Source organism: Cornus florida, unplaced genomic scaffold (genome assembly GCF_030987335.1).
Source record: "Cornus florida cultivar Cherokee Brave unplaced genomic scaffold, ASM3098733v1 CherokeeBrave_3.0.0_Hap2_Chr05, whole genome shotgun sequence".
Taxonomy (NCBI): domain Eukaryota; kingdom Viridiplantae; phylum Streptophyta; class Magnoliopsida; order Cornales; family Cornaceae; genus Cornus; species Cornus florida.
In genome coordinates this window covers 86,088,761-86,111,617 of record NW_026775575.1, presented here as the reverse complement: position 1 = coordinate 86,111,617, position 22,857 = coordinate 86,088,761, and the positions used below count along the sequence as shown (strand labels likewise).

General features: G+C 31.3%; 2 protein-coding genes and 4 non-coding genes across 6 annotated transcripts; all 6 read left to right on the top strand.

Moving 5' to 3' along the window:
- Positions 1-8,429: 8,429 nt before the first annotated feature.
- On the top strand, positions 8,430-9,883 carry LOC132310304 (peroxidase 3). Its single transcript, XM_059808486.1, has 4 exons — positions 8,430-8,642; positions 8,775-8,966; positions 9,054-9,216; positions 9,340-9,883. The coding sequence occupies exons 1-4, from the start codon at positions 8,433-8,435 to the stop codon at positions 9,753-9,755; spliced, it is 981 nt and encodes a 326-aa protein (XP_059664469.1). The 5' UTR covers positions 8,430-8,432; the 3' UTR covers positions 9,756-9,883.
- Positions 9,884-11,808: 1,925 nt separating this feature from the next.
- LOC132310922 (small nucleolar RNA Z157/R69/R10) lies at positions 11,809-11,902 on the top strand. The gene has a single exon (XR_009482753.1). It is a non-coding gene; the product is annotated as a small nucleolar RNA Z157/R69/R10 (small nucleolar RNA).
- Positions 11,903-12,150: 248 nt separating this feature from the next.
- LOC132310926 (small nucleolar RNA R11/Z151) lies at positions 12,151-12,236 on the top strand. Its single transcript, XR_009482756.1, has one exon. It is a non-coding gene; the product is annotated as a small nucleolar RNA R11/Z151 (small nucleolar RNA).
- Positions 12,237-12,376: 140 nt separating this feature from the next.
- LOC132310927 (small nucleolar RNA Z152/R70/R12) lies at positions 12,377-12,495 on the top strand. Its single transcript, XR_009482757.1, has one exon. It is a non-coding gene; the product is annotated as a small nucleolar RNA Z152/R70/R12 (small nucleolar RNA).
- Positions 12,496-12,598: 103 nt separating this feature from the next.
- LOC132310948 (small nucleolar RNA snoR80) lies at positions 12,599-12,726 on the top strand. Its single transcript, XR_009482776.1, has one exon. It is a non-coding gene; the product is annotated as a small nucleolar RNA snoR80 (small nucleolar RNA).
- Positions 12,727-15,341: 2,615 nt separating this feature from the next.
- On the top strand, positions 15,342-16,012 carry LOC132309614 (uncharacterized). The gene is made up of 2 exons (XM_059807906.1): positions 15,342-15,784; positions 15,919-16,012. The coding sequence occupies exons 1-2, from the start codon at positions 15,342-15,344 to the stop codon at positions 16,010-16,012; spliced, it is 537 nt and encodes a 178-aa protein (XP_059663889.1).
- The last annotated feature ends 6,845 nt before the right edge of the window (positions 16,013-22,857 follow it).

The following is a 22,857-nucleotide window of genomic DNA, read 5'->3' as shown; positions in this document are numbered from 1 at the left end:
TGAACAATCAATTCCTTGCCTTATGACCTATTCATTCATTCATTGTTGCTTCTAAGGAAGCAATTTATTTACACTGAAAGCTTTATAATAATTTCCCGTAAATAATATGTATAATCCATCTCTCTATATGTGTGTGAGCCACCTTGTTAAAAAAGTACTGTCTGAAATAAATAATAATAATAATAATAAAATAAAATACTTTGCAAACGTACGTAAGGGATTTTATTTTAACATCCATAAACCCCATCTCTTCTTTGGCTTAATTCTAACGTCTTTCGAAATAGAAATAAAAATAAAAAAAGGTTTTTTTTTTCCGATAAATAACAAAACTTGTTTGTCTTTGCATTAATCAAACAAATAACCAATAAAATAAGAAAATTAAACGAAACCATCTCGATTTTAATATATACGACTAAAAATTATCGATCATCAAAACACAAAAATAGTAATTAATGAACATACCCATCTTTCCAAATGAGTCAATCGAAAAGCTAATAAATATTAAATAATAATAATTAAAAAAAAAAATCTGAATCAATTGATTAATGAATTGAATAATTAGCCGAAATTTTAAGTTTTACATGTCAAATTCATTTGAGGTAACCAATGAAATAAGAAAATTAAACAAAACCATCTCGATCAGCTTTTAATATGAATTGGTACAATTGAAAATCATCAATCATCAAAACATAAAAATATTAATTAATGAACGTGAAGCTGATAAATAATAATAATTGAAGAAAGTCTGAATCAATTAATTGAGGATATAATTAATTAGCCAATGAATTGATTAGAAAAAAAGATGTGTAGGCCTTGACATGCAAACATATTAATTATATATATAATCTGACGACTTTAATGAAGAGATCGAAGAAGCATGTATATATAATCCTACACAATATACTATATAGTCTATATATATACATATATGAAGAAAAAGAAAGAAAAAAAAAACAGGCCATCATTTGATGATGAGAGAGATTAAATGATTGAAGCAGGTGAGGCCAAACAAAAGAAAGAAAGGAAGTACTTAATTGGATGGAATTGGCGGTATATAATATTCAGCAGGAAAAGAAAGAAAGTGGAGACACTGAAAGGCTTTAATTGTCTTCAATGTCAAACTTTTCTTTCATCTTCGTCCCTTCATTAATATTTGCCTTGGCATGGCGAGGGAATTTGTATCCTAAGGTGATTAATATATAGCTTATTTGAAGGAATGCATACATACTTATATATATATATATATATAGCTTATATTTGAAGTTATATATAGCGTATATAATGATCATACAATAAATAAACGATTTACCTAAGCTAAGCTACCAAACTTATCTTATATTACTTCCTAATACTTATCTTTCACAAAATATATATATATACATATATATTTATTAGGAAAAGGCACGTGTATGATAGAGTTTTATAGACAATAAAACAGCCAATTTGTGATAGATTTTATAAAAATTATTTTATTTTCATTAAATATATCTTTTATTAAAAAACACTCATAATAAATAGATAAATATGTAATATGTGTTAGAATTTTATAGAAACTCTTTTAAAAATTCTTTTTATATCAATTAATAAATATTTTTTTATATTAATAATTCTTGTCGAATTAGATTTCAATAAATAAGTAATTTGTGTTAGAGTTTTATAGAAACTCTTTTAAAATCTCTTTTTATATCAATTAATAAATAATTTTTTGTATTAACAATACTTGTCTAATTAGATTTCCTTTTATTTAAAAACTCAAAATAAATAAATAAATAGGTAATTTGTATTAGAATTTTTATATAAAATCTTCAAATATATCTTTGTCTAATGTATTATAATTTTATTGAAAATAAAATAGGTAATTTGTTCGAGTCTAATTAAATTTTCTTTTATTAAAAAACTTATAATAAATAAATAAATAAGTAATTTGTATTAGAGTTTAATAGAAACTCTTTTAAAAAATCTTTTTATATCAATTAATAACTATTTTTAAATTTTAATAATTCTTGTCAAATTAGATTAGTTTTTATTAAATAAAAAAAAATCATAATAAAAAGTAGTTTGTGATAGAGTTTTAGAAAAATTATTTTATTTTTTATATCAATTAAAAAAAATTATATTAATAATTCTTGTCTTATTAGAATTTCTTTTATTAAAAAACGTATAATAAATAAATAAATAGGTAATTTGTGTTATAGCTTAATATAAACTCTTTTAAAAATTCTTTTTATATCAATTAATAAATATTTTTATTAATAATTCTTATCTAGTTAGATTCACTTTTATTAAAAAAATTCATAATAAATAAATAAATTGATAATTTGTGTTAGAGTTTTTTATAGAAACTCTTTTGAGCCTCTTTTTATATTAATTAATAAATAATTTTTTATATTAGTAATACTTGTCTAATTATATTTTCTTTTATTAAAAAACTCAAAATAAATAGATAAATAGGTAATTTGTGTTAGACTTTTATAGAAACTCCTTATTATGTAGATTTTAGTATTTATATTTTTTTTATATAAATAAATAAATACTGAAACTCTTTGCACATCAAATAATAGTATAAATAAAAACTCTTTTTTATACATACTGAAACTCTTTGGCAGAGTTTTTGTATTTTACTTTGTAATTCTAGATTTCTAAAATTCTCAATTTCTGTACCCCTTACTCCATGCCTCTATTTATAGGCTTCTTAGATTAATAGGATTATGACATGTGTCATTTTCTGATAATAACATAATTATAACAGGGCAGGTTGGTTATATTGTGATAATTATCTATAAAAAAAAATAACTATTTTTTTTTATATTGAACTAAAAATAAGAGTTTTATATAGAATGTGATTGATATTATTAGGTAATTTTGTAATTAATAAATATTTTTTATTTTAATAATTATTGTCTAATTAGATTTCCTTTCATTAAAAAAAACTCATAATAAATAGATAATTTGTGTTAGACTTTTATAAAAACTCTTTTAAAACCTCTTTTATATCAATTAATAAATAATTTTTAATATTAATAATACTTGTCTAATTAGATTTTCTTTTATTAAAAAACTCATAATAAATAGATAAATAGGTAATTTGTGTTAGAGTTTTATAGAAACTCTTTAAATATTTCTTTGTCTAATGTGATAGGGTTTTATTGAAAATAAAATAGGTAATTTGTGATAGAGTTTTACAGAAATTATTTTATTTTCTTTAAATATATCCTTGTCGAATTAGATTTAATTTTATTAACAAACTCATAATAAAAGCTAATTTATGGTAGAGTTTTAGAAAAATTATTTTGTTTTATATATCAATTAATAAATATTTTTTTATATTAATAATTATTGTCTAATTAGATTTTTTTATTAAAAAATTCATAATAATAAATAGATAAATAGGTTAGTTTAAATTTTATTATTTAGATTTTAGTTTTTTAAATATTTATTTATATAAATAAATAAATACTTAAATACTGAAACTCTTTGCACATCTAATAATAATATAGATAAAAACTCTTTTTATATCAATTAATAAATATTTTTTTATATAAATAAATAAATACTGAAAATTCTTTGGCAGAGTTCCTGTATTTAACTCTAAAATTCTGGATTTCTAGAATTTTCAATTTCTATACCCATTCCTCCTTTCTCCTTCCTCCATGCCTCTATTTATAGACCTCTTAGTAGGATGATGACATGCGTTCTTTTCTGATAATTGCATAATCATAACTGGCCGGGCCGGTTATATTATGATAATTATTCATAAAAAATAACTATTCTTTTTATATTGAACAAAAAATAAGAGTTTTATATAGAATGTGATTGATTTTATTAGGTCATTTTTAGAATTTTATAGAAACTATTTTTACAAAAACTATTTTATATCAATTAATAAATACTTTTTTATATAAATAAATAAATACTAAAACACGTTGCATTATTTTATTAGGTAATTTTTAATTAATAAATATTTTTTAGTTTAATAATTCTTGTCTAATTAAATTTATTTTGATTTAAAAAACTCATAATAAATAGATAAATAAGTAATTTGTGTTAGAGTTTTATAGAAAATATTTTAAAACCTCTTTTTATATCAATTAATAAATAAATTTTTATATTAATAATACTTGTTTAATTAGATTTCCTTTCATTAAAAAACTCCTAATAAGAGTTTTATAGAAACTCTTTAAATATATCTTTGTCTATGATAGAGTTTTATTGAAAATAAAATAGTTAATTTGTGATGGGGTTTTATAGAAATTATTTTATTTTCTAAATATATCCTTGTCTAATTAGATTTAATTTTATTAAGAAACTCATAATAAAAACTAATTTGTGGTTGAGTTTTAGAAAAATTATTTTTTTTTATGTATCAATTAATAAATATTTTTTATATTAGTAATTCTTGTCTAATTAGATTTTCTTTTATTAAAAAATTCATAATAATAAATAGGTTAATTTATATTTTATTATGTAGATTGTAGTGTTTTAATTTTTTTTTTTTTGTAAATAAATAAATACTTAAATACTGAAACTCTTTGTATATCTAATAATAATATAGATAAAAGCTCTTTTTATATCAATTAATACATATTTTTTTATATAAATAAATAAATAATGAAATACTGAAACTCTTTGGCAGAGTTTTCGTATTTTATTTTAAAATTCTGGATTTCTAGAATTCTCAATTTCTGTACCCCTTCCCCTTCCCTCTATTTATAAACTTTTTGAATTAATAAGATGACGACTTGTATCTTTTTCTGATAATTACATAATCACAACTGGATCGGTTATATTATGATAATTATCCATAAAAAATAACTTTTCTTTTTATATTGAACTAAAAATTAGAGTTTTATATAGAATGTGATTGATTTTATTTGGTAATTTTAGAGTATTATAGAAACTATTTTTACAATAACTATTTTTATATATAAATAAATAAGTACTGAAATACAAACATTTTGCATGATTTTATTAGGTAACTTTTAATTAATAAATATTTTTGATTTTAATAATTGTTGTCTAATTAAATTTACTTTTATTAAAAAAAAACTCATAATAAATAGATAAATAGGTAATTTGTACTTAAATGCTGAAACTCTTTGCACATCTAATAATAGTATTATATCAATTAATAAATATTTTATTATATAAATAAATAAATATTGAAAATCTTTGACAGAGCTTCTGTATTTTACTCTGCAATTCTGGATTTCTAAGAATTCTCAATTTCTGTACCCTTTCCTTCTTCGTCCATAGGCTTCTTGGATTAATAGGATGATGACATGTGTCCTTTTCTGATAATTACATAATCATAACTGGGTCGGGCCGGTTATATTGTGATAATTATCTATAAAAAATAACTATTCTTTTTATATTGAACTAAAAATTAGAGTTTTATATAGAATGTGATTGATTTTATTAGGTAATTTTTTGAGTTTTATAGAAACTATTTTTACAAAAACTATTTTTATATCAATTAATAAATATTTTTTTCATATAAATAAATAAATACTAAAATATTGAAACACTTTGCATGATTTTATTAGGTAATTTTCAATTAATAAATATTTTTTGCATGATTTTATTAGGTAATTTTTAATTAATAAATATTTTTTATGTTAATAATTCTTATCTAATTAAATTTACTTTTATTAAAAAAAACTCATAATAAATAGATAAATAGGTAATTTGTGTTAGAATTTTATAGAAACTCTTTTAAAATCTCTTTTTATATCAATTAATAAATAAGTTTTTATATTAACAATACTTGTCTAATTAGATTTCCTTTTATTAAAAAACTCATAATAAATAGATAAATAGGTAATTTGTGTAAGAGTTTTACAGAAATTCTTTAAATATATCTTTATCTAGTGTGATGTAGTTTTACTGAAAATGAAAATAGGTAATTTGTGATTGAGTTTTATAGAAATTATTTTATTTTCTTTAAATATATCCTTGTCTAATTAGATTTAATTTTACTAAAAAACTCATTATAAAAGCTAATTTATGGTAGAGTTTTAGAAAAATTATTTTTTATATATATCAATTAATAAATATTTTTATTTTAATAATTCTTGTCTAATTAGATTTTCTTTTATTAAAAAATTCATAATAATAAATAGATAAATAGGTTAATTTATGGACCATTTGGTTAAGCACAATTGATTATAGATTGAATTTTAATTTTATTAGGTAATTTTGAGTTTTATAGAATTTAGATCGTGGGATGTAATAATTAATGAGAGCTTTTTATTGTGAATTAAACTCTTTTTATATTTTGTTAATTTGAATTTTATTAGATAATTTTGAGTTTTATAGAATTTATATCAATTAATAAATAAATACTGAAACTCTTTGCACAAAGGCCGAGAAAGTAGTACTACACTTCATCTTAGCCAAAAGACTAAGAAGGTTAGCCAAAAGGTCGACCCAAAAATATTTAGTGCTACACTTGATCTTAGCCAAAAGGCCGAGAATGTGTGATTATTATTTCTTTAGCTCTATAGTTTTATAAGAGGCTTTCATGTAATCCTTTTTACTTAAAACCTATGTAGGACTTTGTAATTTGAATTAAATTCTTTTTATATTTTGTTAATTTTAATTTTATTAGGTAATTTTGAGTGTTATAGAATTTATATCAATTAATAAATAAATACTGAAATACTTAAACACTTTGCACATTTAATAATAATATAGATATAGATATAGATATAGATATAGATATGACTCTGCAACTAAGGAATTCAAGTGTCATCCAATTGTTTGATTGTCATAAGATATACATTTAACACATTTGTACCAACATATATTATACACATACAATGTTAAAGCTATCACTAAATTATTAAATTTTATGCAAAGTATATATGTCGTCAAGTAATATAGCACATGATTTATATATATATATATATGACATAATTAGGATTATTCCTGCGTAATGGACAGGCTACTAAATCCATTAAGAATGGTCAAGACTTAAGACACAGCAAAAATGAAGTTTCTTTTTTCTCATTTATCTTCTTAATATTATATTGATGGAGTCCACCGACGATTACCTAATACATGCTTTAATTCAATCAACCCATGCAACATGTTCTTCTATAAAAGTGTAACAAATTATTATTATTATTATTATTATTATTCTTTTATTTTTATTGCTGGCCAAAATGAAGCCATTCACTGAATAAACTAACAAGCTCGTGTCAACTGAGTTTATGCTGGTTTGTTTGTTGAGGTTTGTTGTCCTAGAATCGAGTCTGATCAAACTCAGTTTTTGTTTGTGGCGATAGTTTGGGTGCTGTTTCGGTTCATGTATATTTGGTGGTCTTGGGGGTTCCACTTAGTGATTATGTTCATTGGGTTATCACCCAAATAGTTTGTAAAGGTCTTCCGCCTTTTTTTTGTGGTTATAAAATTTATCTAATGCATGCCTTTTTACACACGCAAATTCCATATCAGCTGGCTGCTAAGGAAAGCACCAGGTAGCCAATTGTTGTGATAACATTGGTGTTCTAGGAGCAGGTCACCTAATCAACTTTATTTAAATTACTGTTTCAATTTTACTTTTTACTTTAGTATGGTAATATACTATAGTTTTACATTTATCAGCAAATCCATGTAAATCTCTTCAAATTTTCAAATCACCATTTAAAAATGCTAAATCAGAAACTGTCACTGTTACGGTGTTACCATCACAAAAAAAAAAATGTACATGTGATTTTTTTTTGGTAAGGTCAGGACATATCAATGTGGTTATAGATATTGTTTTCTTTTCATATTCACAATTTTTAAGACATGCCTACACATGTAGGAAGCGACGAAGCGTCCCCTTATAAGTGCTAACAACTTTTTTTCCATTGACGTACGATGTCATATTTGAGAGGCTTAGACTAAGCAAGAGGAGCTGTCCATTAAGTTGGGAAGTCGAGGAGCCTGTGGAGAACATGTGCATGCGCGCACACACACGCATATATTACCTCTGTCCTAAAATAAATATCTCTTTTGAAGAACTGTGATTTATAGTTTTCATAATTTTCCAAAAGAAACATTTTGTTTGAAACAAATGAAGTATATATTATATGAGGGAGTCAGGGACGGAGATGTTAAATCAACCATTGTTCAATCAATTAAATTAAAAAAATCCCATATCAGAATCCAAATTGACAAATCCTTCCAATGGCAAGGCTCACTGTACTTTTCTTTTTCTTTTTTTAATGTTCTAATTGTATTAAATTATTTTGAAATTTATCAATATATATGCACATGCTAGTTAGCTGACACTCAAAAAGGAAAAACTTTAGCATTTTACTCATTTATCTATTAGCTATATTGGAATGGTTGAGTGTCCATAAATACTCTCGCATTGAAGTTCTTACAATTGCTATAGACTACCGATCAAAGAAGAAAGTGAAAATATTCTTCCAAAAATAGCAAAAATGGTAGGGGTAGGCCATATTGGGGTTGTAATATTGGGTGTCCTCGCATGTTTTATTTCAGCACAAGCTCAACTAAAGATTGGTTACTATGCTAAAACCTGCCCAAAAGCTGAGAAAATAGTGCTAGACTATGTCAATAAGCACATCCCAAATGCCCCATCATTGGCTGCAACACTTATTAGAATGCATTTCCATGATTGCTTTGTTAGGGTTAGTATCTGCATTGTTTAATTTCCTCTGCTTTCTCATTATTTTCATATTTAGTATGTTTGGACATAATAACACTTGAAATTTTCGAACAACGCGTGAGGCTTCCTTCTGATCTGTTCTTGTATTTTCCAGGGTTGTGATGCATCTGTTCTTCTGGATTCTAGTTCGAGCAATCAAACCGAAAAGGTTGCACCTCCGAATCTCACACTCAGAGGCTTTGGCTTCATCGACAGTGCGAAGAGCCTACTTGAAGCTGAATGCCCCGGTATTGTGTCTTGTGCTGACATTATTGCATTGGTTGCAAGAGACTCAATTGCTGCCACAGTAAGTACCAAACACAACCAAACTCGCAAAAAAATTGTTCAACTCTTAGTTGTTCTCCATGAATTCACTTTCTATTGGCAATGGTAGGGAGGTCCTTCTTGGAAAGTACCCACTGGTAGAAGAGATGGGTCGATCTCAGATTTCTCGGAAGCCATAGCCAACATTCCTGCGCCGAATTTCAACTTCAGCAGCCTCGTGACATCTTTTGCTAACAAGGGACTTGATCTGAAAGACCTTGTCTTGTTATCTGGTAAGCTAAACTATTACTCATTTTCTAGCAGCACTTAATTGTGACACGTAGAATAGAGATAAGGCTGCGCACATCTGACCTTCCCAGATTTCGTACTGACTGGAGTCTGTGTACTTGTTGCAGGTGCTCATACAATTGGTATCTCCTTGTGCACATCATTCTCAAACCGGCTCTATAATTTTACTGGTGTTGCTGATCAAGACCCTGATTTAGACAGTGAATATGCTGCAAATCTTAAGGCCAATAAGTGCAAAACGCCTACTGACAATACCACAATAGTTGAGATGGATCCAGGTAGCCTTAGGACATTTGATCTTAGCTACTACACACTTCTGCTAAAGAGAAGAGGTCTGTTTCAATCCGACGCAGCTTTAACCACAAACTCCACCTCAGTCTCATTCATTACTCGACTCCTTCAGGGATCACTTGAGAATTTCTACGCCGAATTCGCCAAGTCCATGGAGAAAATGGGGCGCATAGATGTCAAGACTGGTTCGTTCGGTGAGATTCGGAAGCAATGTGCAGTGGTGAATAGTTAAACAGTATTGGTTTGATTTGAGGCTTGAGTTGTGTGAACTATTTTGTTGCATTACCAATTTTTTTCTTCCCAGTATTCGAACTCTGGTCTTGTAATAAAAGTAAGATTCAATCACCCCAAAAAAAAAAACCTAATGAAAAATGAATCTTGTAGTCTTGGTACAATTTCTAGATTTGTGAACAATAAATAGGAGAGCAATGAGGGAATAGAAGACGGAATGTATAGCAAGAGATTTTCTCCTATGATTTTCTTTAATGATGAACACTTGAGTTTTAAATTATGTATTTTTACCTTGTATGGCACAATATTCTCCAAGACATGATTGATTCATGGAAAATGAAATCTTTCAAGATGCTTTAAGCCTTGTGTGTCTTCTAGAGTGAGTTGCATTAACCTAAATTAATCTGCTCCCTATGATCGAATTGGTGAAAATTAAAATTAATGTTATTTGCAAAAATTATTAATTCAAATCGATCCAATTCATAAAATATCAAATTAGATTCGGGACTACACTTTTCTAAATGGTCCAATATTTTATTTTTTGTTAACCACCCCTAATATAGATGAATTATGAACATGCAGTACCTCATTTTAAAAAATTACTTCATTTACTCTAGTGGCCAAACCAATCCAACATCAGTAGAACAAAACCAAACATTACATGACCAACCCACTGCAAAAGGAATTTGCGGAGCAGAGAAGGCACTGTGTGTTTGTAAAGAAATCGGGTAAATTTAGATTTAGGATTAAAAGAATTAGTGTGTATATAAAATATATATTTGTATAAATTATATTATTAACGTTGGATCAATTTCACGGATTAGGTCTGTGGTTTTCTAGACCCAAATTCGTAAACCAAACCAATCCTACATTTTCATAATTTATAAATTGGTAACCGAATCGTTTGTGTAAAAAATCAATCTAATTCATACAAATCGGGTTGGCAGATCAAATGGACAACCTAATAGTAACTTCTCTGCTCCGTAGAACCCTTAAGGGTCTAATCTAATGATCCTCTCATGTTCCTCTTTTTAGTCCTTGCTTTTAAATTGTCAACAGAACAATTTTAAATCTTTAATGTAATAATTTTAAATTGATAAAATAACACCAAAGTAAAAATTTTAATTTTAATTTAATGGTGTTGGTGTGTTTGGGTTGAGGAATTGGAGAGAATCGAAATCCACCTAAGTCCTTTATCTGTTTGTTGCAGCTGTGGTAAATTTTTGTTTAACTAAAAAGACTTTCATGTTCATATAGGATCACGAACCCTCAAATTACTTTAGAAGTTAATAAAACACCGTTAATTGGTATCTAAATCTATTATGCTGTGTTTGACATAAGTAAAATTGAAGTTTTGAAATTGAAATTTGTGAAATTGGCGAAAAGTAACTCATAAAATTAAACCAAAATTTTCTCCAATTCCATCAATTCCGATTCCAATACTTTAATTCCACGCTGCGAAATACTATAATTAGGATTCAAGGTCCGGACACAATGAGTTTGAGAATTGCTACTTGCTAGGATGAAAAAACTAAAATAAGGTTGCATTACCTAAGTCATTAGGGAGTAGAGCAATTAGTTGAGAAACAAAGTATATTATTATACATTTACGTGCAAAATAAATTATTTAATTACAATCAATTTTTTTCTAAAAAGTGCGTTCTTTATTATTATTATAGAAATAGAGAAAAGAAAATAATTGGGTAGCTTTAAATATTTTAAAATAAGCCCAACTAAAATTAATTGGTCTAAGTAATCTAAGCCCACTATACCACTACCGGCCCATTAAATGTCGAAGAGTCGTATGGCCGCAATCCCCTACTCTGAAACCCTAGCACGCACAAAAACCTATATGATATCTATATATATACACGAAACTACCAATTGACTTTCATATCTCTATAGTTTCTTTCTGCCTCTCCTCTGTTCTCCTCTCCTCTTCTGTTCGTCAGTTTTTTTTTCCAGTTCTAATTTAGGGCTTTATTTTTGCATTATAATTCTCTATTTTAGATTTAATCTTTTGGGTTTGTTTGTTTTTTCGTTTAAAGATATGTGTTGGTGTGGTGATGAAGCTATTTGTGGACTAGAGTTTCTGACTCTGGGTAACCCAGAAGTTGAAGACAAACCCTTGGCTGTCTGAGCACGCTTTACCAAAAATCTTTTCACTTTTGTTCTCTGTTTTGAATCTAGAATCATCTGGGTATTTTGGGAAAACCCCCTTTATTTGATCTATTAGAATATTAGTTCTCTGTTTTGGATCTAGAATCATCCTGGGTATTTAGGGAAAAATCCTTTTATTTGATCTATTAGACCTTCACTTTTTTATTATTGATTTTCCAAGTTTTCAAAAAATAATTATTGTTGGAATATGTTTACAAATTAGGGTTCATGTAAAGTGGCTTATGATGATAATTTAAATTATCTTAGCGGATTTCAGTGAGACTATTTGTCTATGATCTGATTGTTACACACACTGAAGCCTTTTTTTGACCATATTTTTCATATATATATTTGTTTATTTTATTAGTTTCATGGATATATAATTTAATTTAGTAGAAATACAATTGATGCTGCAAAATTATTATTCTTGTAATTTTAAAGTGATGGGTTAAGAGGAATGTGGATGCTATGATGAGATGAGACACCTATGGTGTGTTTTAGGGCAGTGGGATTGGGGGCATTATTATTATGTCTCTGCCGTGAGCCTTTTTAATAAACGACTTCTCCTTCCACTGAGCACAGACTCGTTTCTCTACCATCGTTTTTCAATATGGAAAATTGATGATCACACAATATTGGTGTTTTGTGTGTGTTTTTGTAATAGTATGATTAATTGCGTCCATTACCAATTCTGGGGGATAAATTGTTCCTCTTGGGTATAATGGCTTGGACGCTACATTAATCTTTAGTGTGGATATCCGGATTTATGGTTTCTTCAATACCATTTGGATCGTGAAACGCCACATACATTTGTTTTTTTGGCTTATTTTAGTATTACATGTAAATGCCCGTGTTTATTTGTTTGGATTTATAATATTTTTAAAAATATATTTTTTTATTTTTTGGTGTTTGTTTGGATTTAAAATATTTTTAAAAAATTGTTTTTTTATTTTTTGGTGTTGGTTGTTAATGAAATATTTATAAAGAAAATAAATATATTAAAATTTAATAAAAACGACTTATTTATCAATTTTTGACAACCTCACCAGCCTTAATGTTCTCTGATGGCCTTAATGTTCTCTGATGTTACATGGCAGCCCAAAACTACCTGTGGTGAGTCTGTTGACTGGTGACGAATATAAAACTATTCATCCAATTGAATCCGCATAGTTTACAGCTAAATAACGAACCATGTAACATGTAACATTATTTGGAGGGGTTAAATTTTGGAAGTAAGGACTAATGGAGACGGGGTTTGAGGACTTTCTACTAGTTAACATTTTAAAAGAGTAAAAATAATCACTTTTAAATATATATATTTTTTATTACATTATCATATTTTAAATATAAAAAAATTAAAAAGTAACTTTCATAATAAATTAAACAAATTGATAGTAAGGAAAATTTAAGAATGATAGATTCTCTATCTTTAATTTGTTTTCTCTATTAATAGTTATATATATATATATTCTCCTCACTAATATTTGTAAATTAACTTTTTGGGGGTAAAATTAAGAGAAAAACCGTGTGGGTTTGGTGATTATGACCTACTGACATACAGGAAAGTAATAAAGTGACCAAATTGTAAGGATCATGAAGATATATAGACATATTCATATATTAAGATCTTGTAATATACAGTTGATTTTTTCTAAGCAAATAAGCAGCCACCTTATAAATCAAAACCTGAGATGAACATTTCTTAACAAATATGTTAAGACATGTCTTTGGAGCTTTCCAAGATCTGAAGGATGATCCTCAGAGGAACATAGTAAAATTACCCAAAATTAACAAAATTATGAATAAAAGATTACTTTGTACTCTTTTGAGATACTATCATATCTCCAGAATTATGAACAAAATTAAATTTTAAGTTCAAAGATAAATTAAGGGACATTATAGTATTTGTCTTCTTATATTTCATAATTAGATATATGTGATTATAGGTACAAGTTTAATTAATAAAAAATTTTGATCCGAAAATTCTTGAGGATAAATGGTAACTTCAGTCTAATAGAAATAAAATACTTGTAACTAAATTAGTTTGGTACATATAATATATGTAGAGTTAAAACTAAATTAATTTCTATGTATAAAAATATATATATATATATATATGAATTAAATTATAATTTAAAAACTTGTATACATAAAGACACTAACCTAGTTTTTTACCCAATAGTATGTTACTAAATACTCAGATTTATATATATCACTCTCAATCATTATTAATTGTGGAAGGAAAATAAAATAAAATTTTAATTTTGATATAAAATTATATACAATTAAATTAGTATTTATATGATCTTACAAGCAATTTACAAAAGAATGAAACTCATTTGTTATAGAAGTTTGTAGAGAAAGTGATGAGGGTGACATGGGCATAATAGGAAACTAATATGCGAAGGCATCACTTTTACGTGAAAGTAAAATTTCCCTGTGTTTTATGTCAGAAAAATTTTGAGGAAAATTAAGCAGTTGCAAGAAAATTACTTTCCTGACAATTTTCTTTTTCACGCTAACTGTTAGCATTTATGATACCACGATTTATGGTATAACTTACCATAATAGCCGAGATATGATAGACCCAAATCATGGAATGTGATTTACCATATTATCTGTGAGATATGATAGCCACAAATCATGTATTTGACTTTATTTACGCATATGTCTAGGCATAGAACATGCAATGATTTGATTTAGTTTCTTTTATTGTAATATGAGCATGTGCTCATTTTATCTATAAATACTAGAGCTGTGAATGGGTAATTTATCTCATTCAAGCCTTTACGTAATTCTCTCTTTTCTCTTCTTTTTATATATTTCTACTTGGTATCAGAGCCAACACATTTCCATACCTTTCAGCAGCCTTGCTACTTGTGCGACAAGCTACCTTAGGCTGTTTGTGACATCGTGTGACGTTGCCTACACATGTTTTTCTGTGTTGCTGTTTTGTGATCAAAAACAGGTATTTTTAAGTTTTACAATTTCTTTTTCACTCTTCTAGGGTTGGGTAAATTGGGATAGTTGGTTTCCAACACCTAGAAGGGCTTGGGTAAAAAAAAATTAGTTTACAAAGAGGTTCCGAATATTAAGGAGGAGGTTGTCTGGCTATATGTAAGCGGGCAGCGCTCCTTAAAAAAGGTATGTATTTGGATTTTTCGGGAATGGTCTGAGGAGACATTGTTTATGGTCTGAGGAGACCCTTTGATTTATTAACAGAATTTGTGGTGTTTTTGGAGTTCTTTTTATTGTCGTGTGACAGATTATGGCAGATTCAGAGTCCTCGACTGTTAATTCTCTTGGCTCACGTTCTATGGGTGGTGGTGCCATTTTTCCCACCAACTCATCAGAAAATCCAGGACTTCAAATCACCACAGTGAAGTTGGATGGTTCCAACTATTTGATTTGGCCACAGTCTGCCAAGATGTTCATTGGTGGCAAAGGCAAGATTGGCTATATTACTGATTCTGAGAAAGAGCCAGCTGAGTCAGAGAAGGCATATCCACAGTGGTTTGCAGATAACACTATGGTTATGTCTTGGCTAGTCAATTCGATGCAACTAAACATAGCTGTTAGCTATATGTTTATGAAGACTGCTAAGCAGATTTGGGATTCAGTTCAACGCACTTATTCTCAGAGGCAGAATAATGCACGAATTTTCCAGCTGGGGCAAGATATCACCAGGATTTCTCAGGGTGACTTGACAGTTTCAGGTTACATCGCCAAGCTTCGTGTTATTTGGGAGGAGATGTCATATTATAATTCCTTCCACTCTTGGAAGTATTCCTATGATGCAGTTTTATATGCAGGAATTGTGGAGAATAATCGAGTGTTTCAGTTTCTTGCCGGGTTGAACGACGAGTTTAAGTATGCTCGTGTTCATTTATTGGGCTTATCTTCATTCCCTACTCTTGAGGATGCATATTCCTATGTGTTGTCAGATGAGAGCCGCCGGACTCATCCATTAGGTGTTGCTTTTGTTGATCATTCTGCTATGGCAGTTCGGATTCCCAACCTTTCAGGAACTACACCATCCCAGTCAATTCAAAGCACTACCACCAGTCCTCCTCTAGGACGACAACTTGGACGGTGTGACCATTGCAGAAAAATTGGTCACATCAAATCTCGTTGTTATGCTCTACATGGACGTCCACCGCAACAGAAACAACAGCCTCGATCCTCTGCATATTTTGTTACACAACCAGTCTCATTGTCAACTCCTGACAACCCTGCCTCTACATCTTCTGCCACAGTTACCTTGACTCAAGCTGATTTGGACAAGTTCAAGCAATTCTTCAACCAAATGGAGGCATCATCTCAGCCAACCTCCACTTATGCCCACTCAGGTACTATTGCGTCTGCACATAGCGTATCTACATCTTCAACACCATGGATCATTGATTCTGGTGCTTCAGACAATATGACTAGTATGTCCTCACTCTTCCAATTTTATAGTATCTGCTCTGGCCAACGCAAGGTCCGCCTTGCGGATGGCTCTCCATCTTCCATTGCTGGGAAGGGTCACATATCAGTTACTCCTTCATTAACTTTGTCAAATACACTTCATGTTCCAAAGTTGACTACAAATCTTATTTCTGTTAGTAGCGTTACCAAACAATTAAATTGTAGTATAACGTTCTTTCCCTCTCATTGTATTTTTCAGGATCTGGTGTCGAAACGGACGATTGGCAATGGGCGTGAAGTGGACGGTTTATACATGTTGGATGCTCCTTTGTCACCGCAAGCACATTTAGCTTCATTTTTTAATATTGTTTCATCTAATAAAGCCCAGCTTATGCGTTGGCTCATGCGTTTAGGACATATTTCTTTTGGTTATTTGAAACATTTATTTCCTTCCTTATTTTGTAACGTGACAGTGTCAGATTTATCCTGTGAAACATGTCATCTGGCTAAACATGTTCGTTCCAATTATCCTGCTAGTGGTAATAAATCTACTTTAACACCTTTTGATCTTGTTCATTCAGATGTGTGGGGTCCTTGCCCAGTTACTTCTAGTCTTGGATTTTGATATTTCATGTTGTTCATTAATGATCATAGTCGTGTTACTTGGGTTTATCTTATGAAAACCAAAAATGAGGTATACACCATTTTTAAAAATTTTATGACAATGGTTCAGACTCAATTTGGTCGTACCATTAAAAAATTTCGATCTGACCAGGGTACAAAGTACACTTATGAGGAGATACAATGGTTATGTACAGAATTTGGGATTGCGCATCAGCTGGCTAATGTTAAAACTCCTCAACAGAATGGTCGTTCTGAGAGAAAGAATTGCCACATCCTTGACTTAGCCAGAGCAATCTGCATTGGCATGAATGTTCCCTAGTCATTTTAGGGAGATGCAGTTCTTACCGCTGTTTACATCATTAATAAGACTCCTTCTAGGATTCTTAACTTTGAAGCCCCACTCTCAATCTTACATCCCAATTCATCTCTATTTTTTATTCCTCCACGAGTCTTCGGGTGTGTGTGCTTTGTTCAGCAATTGGGGCAAACTCGTACAAAGCTTGACCCAAAGGCTTTGAAGTGTGTGTTTTTGGGCTATTCTCACTCTCAAAAAGGTTATAGGTGTTACCATCCTCCCAGTCGTCGGCGATTTATATCCATGGATGTTTCTTTCTTTAAGCATACACCATACTATAGTGGTTCAGTTGGTTCTCAGAATGAATGGTTCCCATTGAATATAATGGATGATCACCTTCTTCCGTCTTCAACTCCTCTACCACTACCTGTTTCTTCTTCTATAATTCCTCCTCGCAATACCCCTCCAGCAGAGGGAATTGTTCCTTTTTCACAGGTTTATAATCGGAGATAATAGGTACAAGCTTCTACTCCCACGATCGACTGCCCTGTTCCTTCGACACCAGCTTCGCCTTCTCAAGCTATTTTTTCGCTTGATGATCACCCCATTGCTCTTCGAAAGGATAAACGTTTTTGTACTTACCTTATTTATAATTTTGTTTCTAATTATGCTCTCTCACCCCCCTATCGGAGTTTTCTTGTTTATGTTGCCTCGATTCCTGTTCCTTCCAGTGTTGCAGATGCGCTAGCACAACCTCAATGGCGTGATGCTATGACAGAAGAACTACAAGCACTTGAGAAAAATCAGACTTGGGACATGGTTTCGCTTCCTATTGGACGAAAGGTTGTGGGTTGTCGTTGGGTGTTTACAGTCAAGCATAATCCAGATGGGTCAGTTGCTCGTTACAAGGCCCAATTGGTTGCCAAGGGTTATGCTCAGACTTATGGCATAGATTATCAAGAGACTTTTGCCCCTGTTGCCAAGATGAATACCATCCGTGTATTATTTTTCGTTGCTGCAATTCGATCTTGGCTTCTATTTCAGTTAGATGTTAAAAATGTCTTTCTTAATGGTGATTTACAGGAGGAGGTGTACATGGTTCCTACTCCGGGCTTTCGTACTCCTGCTCATTCTGGTATGGTATGTCGTCTTTGTAGTTTTCTATATGGCCCAGTCTCCTTGAGCTTGGTCTGATCGCTTTGGCACTGCTATGCTTAAGTTTGGTTTCCATCAAAGTGCAGCTGATCATATCTTGTTTTTACGTCATTCAGGCGGTAAGACAGTTGCTCTCATTATGTATGTCGATGATATTATTCTTACCGGCGATGATACTACCGGAATTAATGAGGTTAAGAGCTATCTTGGCCGTCAGTTTGAGATTAAGGATCTTGGTCCCCTATGATACTTCTTGGGCATTGAGGTGGCTCGCTCCAAGACTGGCATTTTCATCTCTCAACGCAAATATGTTCTTGACTTGCTTTCTGCTTTTGGTCAGCTTGGCGCTCATCCTGCTGATACTCCGATTGAGCAGAATCATCGGTTGGCTGATTCTGAGGGGGAGTTATTGTCAGATATTGGTGAGTATCAACAACTTGTGGGGAAGCTCATCTATTTATCCATGACTCGACCTGACATTGCTTATGCTGTAAGTGTCGTGAGTCAATTCATACACTCTCCTCGTGCCCCGCACCTTGATGCAGCTATTCGGATTCTTCGCTACTTAAAAAGGTGTCCAGGCCATGGTATTTTATTTGCTAATCATGGTCACTTACGTGTTGAGGCTTGGACAGATGCTGATTATGCAGGATTAATTTCAGATAGGAGGTCTACTTCAGGTTATTGTACCACTATTGGTGGTAACTTGGTTACTTGGCGCAGTAAGAAGCAGGATGTTGTCTCTCGATCTAGTGCAGAGGCAAAGTATAGGGCTATGGCTCTTGGGGTAGGTGAGTTGCTTTGGCTGAAAACCTTGATGACAGACTTATGCCTTCCAGTGTCGCTTCCATTCTCACTCTACTGCGACAACAAGTCTGCCATTAGCATAGCAGCAAATCCCGTTCAGCATGACAGGACTAAGCATATAGAGGTGGACTGTTACTTCATTCGAGAGAAGATCATCTTTGGTCAAATTTGCACTCCATTTGTTGCAAGCTCTCAGCAGCTTGCAGACATTCTTACAAAAGGCGTCAGGAAGATTGTGTTTGAGAATGCATTGTCCAAGTTGGGCATCTCAGATATCCACGCACCAACTTGAGGGGGAGTGTTAGCATTTATGATACCACGATTTATGGTATAACTTACCATAATAGCCGAGATATGATAGGCCCAAATCATGGAATGCGATTTACCATATTATCTGTGAGATATGATAGTCACAAATCATGTATTTGACTTTATTTACGCATATGTCTAGGCATAGAATATGCAATGATTTGATTTAGTTTCCTTTCTTGTAATATGAGCATGTGCTCATTTTATCTATAAATACTAGAGCTGTGAATGGGTAATTTATCTCATTCAAGCCTTTACGCAATTCTCTCTTTTCTCTTCTTTTTATATATTTCTACTCTAACCAAACTCCTAAAAGAGTTAAATACTTTCTTTTTCTTTTTCTTTCTATCTACTTCATGCTAACCAAACAAACTCTAACAAAGCAATAATAGTCTTCTCTTTGATGGAAAGTAAAATAAAGTTTCCTTATATTTGGTTAGCTATAAATTATTTTTAAGAAAGTTGTAAGAAAATATTAGTTTGTTAATTTGAATAACATCAAAAGGGAAAGAGAATTATTATATTTACCAAAATACCCTTTTAATTTCAAATATTAAAAAAAAAAAAAAAATTGTATTATATAAATTCTTTATATTTTATTTTAGTAAATAATAAAATATGGATTTTTTTTTATATATATTTTGTTTGTCTTGGTTTCAAGTTTTATGTTCCGAATAATCATAAATTAAGATATGAAGGTTAAAGTTAACAAATAGTCAAGTGTTTGATTTTTAGTAGGTGTCATTGATTTGTGATACGTCAAAACCAACTAAATCAACAGTTGTTCTACCTCCACCACCAACCTCCACTGCTACAGAGACTCCTCCATAGCTTACCCAAAAAGGTAATAACAACACATGCTCTCCACATGGTACTACCCCTACTCTCAACAATCAGCCTAGAAATACAGCCCAACCACCTCCACATTATACACCAACAGACAAAACAACTGTTTTACCCAAAGACAACACAGCTACTATACCAGTTATGCCACATCCAACAGATAAAACAGATGATTTACCAAAAGATTACACAGTTAACCCTTCATTACACCCTACCTCTGATACATTGACTTGGTCAAATGTAGTACAACTAGGCACAAACAAAATGAAGTTTGATTACTTTGCTCCTACTTCTGAATACTCAACTGTCATCGAACCACCAAGAGAGGTTGTTGATGAAGGACTGGCTTTCTGGTCTTCCTACCATTTGGTGGGGTTTTCCATCCACAAAAAACTTCCTTTCAAAGTAGTTCAGAATGCTGCAACAAAACTGTGAGAAACTTTTGGCCTCACTGATACAATACATAGGGAGAATAATTTCATCTTCAGGTTCAAGACTCCATCACAGGTGGATAATGTTCTCTCCCATGGCCCCTGGTGGATAGTTGGGTATCCCTTCTCACTAATGAAATGGAACAAGGTCAACCAACCTCAACCTGGCACAACTAGGTTACTTACCTATCTGGACAAAGTTCTTTAATGTTCCACCTAACTATTGGACTGCAAAGGGGCTAAGCCATATTGCAAGTGCTGCAGGGGAGCCTCTGTATGTTGATGAAGCTACAAAATCAAGGACCAAGCTGAAGTTCGCTTGGATTTGTGTTAACCTAGACCTCAGCAAACATCTCAAGCAGGATGTTCAGCTCAGAATGGATGATCTGTCCATGGTGGACATTAGAATTAAGTACCAATAGTTGCCAAAAATTTACTCCAAATGCAAGGCCCTCAACCACTTAGAAGCCAACTGTCCTCTTACCTACATCAATCACCCCCATAGGAAGGGTGTTGTCAACAACTCAGGCCCCTTTTCCCCTACAACTAAAAACTATAGTCCTGCAATTCAGCCATCCACTGAGTGGGTTACAGTAAGGAAGAAGAAGAACAAAGGAATTGCAAATGTTACCAAGCCCTCATCTTCTCTCACAGCAAAAGTTTCAAATATCAACCATTTCTCTCTACTACATCGACTTGACACCAATATTGAAGACTCCACAAACAACCTAGACTCACGATCCCAATTACCCCAAACCACATCCTCCAACAATACAATTGCCAGCAACTCCAATTCTAACTCACAGTCCTACACCACATTTTCATCCCCACCACACTCACCTCTATGTAGCAGGAAGCTCAATTTCTCTTCACCAAAATCCATTCCAATCACCACTCACAAACAAAGCACATCATCCATGCCAGTTCATTACTCAACCTCCACTGCCTCTCCAACCACATTTCCTTAACACAAGAAGTTCAGGGAACCCAAGAGTCTTAAAACAATAAGCCCCAAGCCTGTTAAGCATACTCAAGCAACCAGCTCTCCATTGACTAGTCATGCCAACAAATACCTCTCCAATCTATTGTTGCCTACGTTATCTCTGAGTGATCTAGGTACCTGTATTCCACCAACACAAGAAAAGAGAATGTCAGCAAGGAGTTTAAAGAAATTTACAAGAATGAAAGACAACATCTTTCAAGGGTTGATGCTAGAGGGTTCTTCAGCAAGCCCAAGACATCTTGGAGGTCACTTCTCTCCACCCTTCTCATGATTTCTCTTCTCACATGTAACATTAGAGGGTTGAACCAACCCTCTAAACAATCATACATTCTTATCTAGATAAGATACCATCCAATATGGAAATCCAAAGCTGTATGTTGAACCTCAACAAGAATAGAGCTCCTGGCCCTGATGATTTTAATGCATTCTTTTTCCAAAAGGCTTGGAGTATTGTAAGCAGGTCAGTCACAAAAGCAATCTCTGAATTCTTTAGGAATAGTAATCTCCTAGCTGAGGCAAACAATACATACATTGCCTTAGTCCCTAAATGTCAAAATCCAACCTCACTCCATGACTATAGACCTATCACTTGTGTTAATACCATTTACAAGTGTATCTCAAAGTTGCTTGCGGCCAGGTTACAATCAACACTATCAAACCTAATTGATCAAGCTCAATCTACCTTTGTCCATGGTAGAGAAATCACAGACCCTATCCTTTTTGCACATGAGCTACTGAGAAGTTATCACAAGCATAGCAAACCACCAAGGTGTGCCATCAAGGTGGACCTCAAGAAGGCCTTTAACTCAGTGAAATGAGACTTCATCCTAAGCTGCTTATCACTGCACAATTATCCTCCAAAGTTTGTCTCTCTCATCAAAGCCTATATCTCCTCACCCTCCTTCACTATAGCTCTTAATGGTGAATTTTAGGGATTCTTTAAAGGGAAGAGATGTTTTAGGCAAGGGGATCCTATTTCCCCCCTTCCTTTTCGTTATTGTTATGGATGCATTCTCATCTATTGTTGCCAACTATGTAGGAAGGGGGTCTTCATTTAAGTATCATTGGA

What these genes read in the sequence shown, in the direction of transcription:
- LOC132310304 (XM_059808486.1), top strand. Translation starts at nt 8,433, where the DNA reads ATGGTAGGGGTAGGCCATATTGGGGTTGTAATATTGGGTGTCCTCGCA. An exon ending in TCCATGATTGCTTTGTTAGG is followed by an intron (nt 8,643 to 8,774) that starts GTTAGTATCTGC and finishes TGTATTTTCCAG; the next exon opens with GGTTGTGATGCATCTGTTCT. An exon ending in AGACCTTGTCTTGTTATCTG is followed by an intron (nt 9,217 to 9,339) that starts GTAAGCTAAACT and finishes TACTTGTTGCAG; the next exon opens with GTGCTCATACAATTGGTATC.
- LOC132309614 (XM_059807906.1), top strand. Translation starts at nt 15,342, where the DNA reads ATGTTCATTGGTGGCAAAGGCAAGATTGGCTATATTACTGATTCTGAG. An exon ending in GGGTTGAACGACGAGTTTAA is followed by an intron (nt 15,785 to 15,918) that starts GTATGCTCGTGT and finishes CTGCTATGGCAG; the next exon opens with TTCGGATTCCCAACCTTTCA.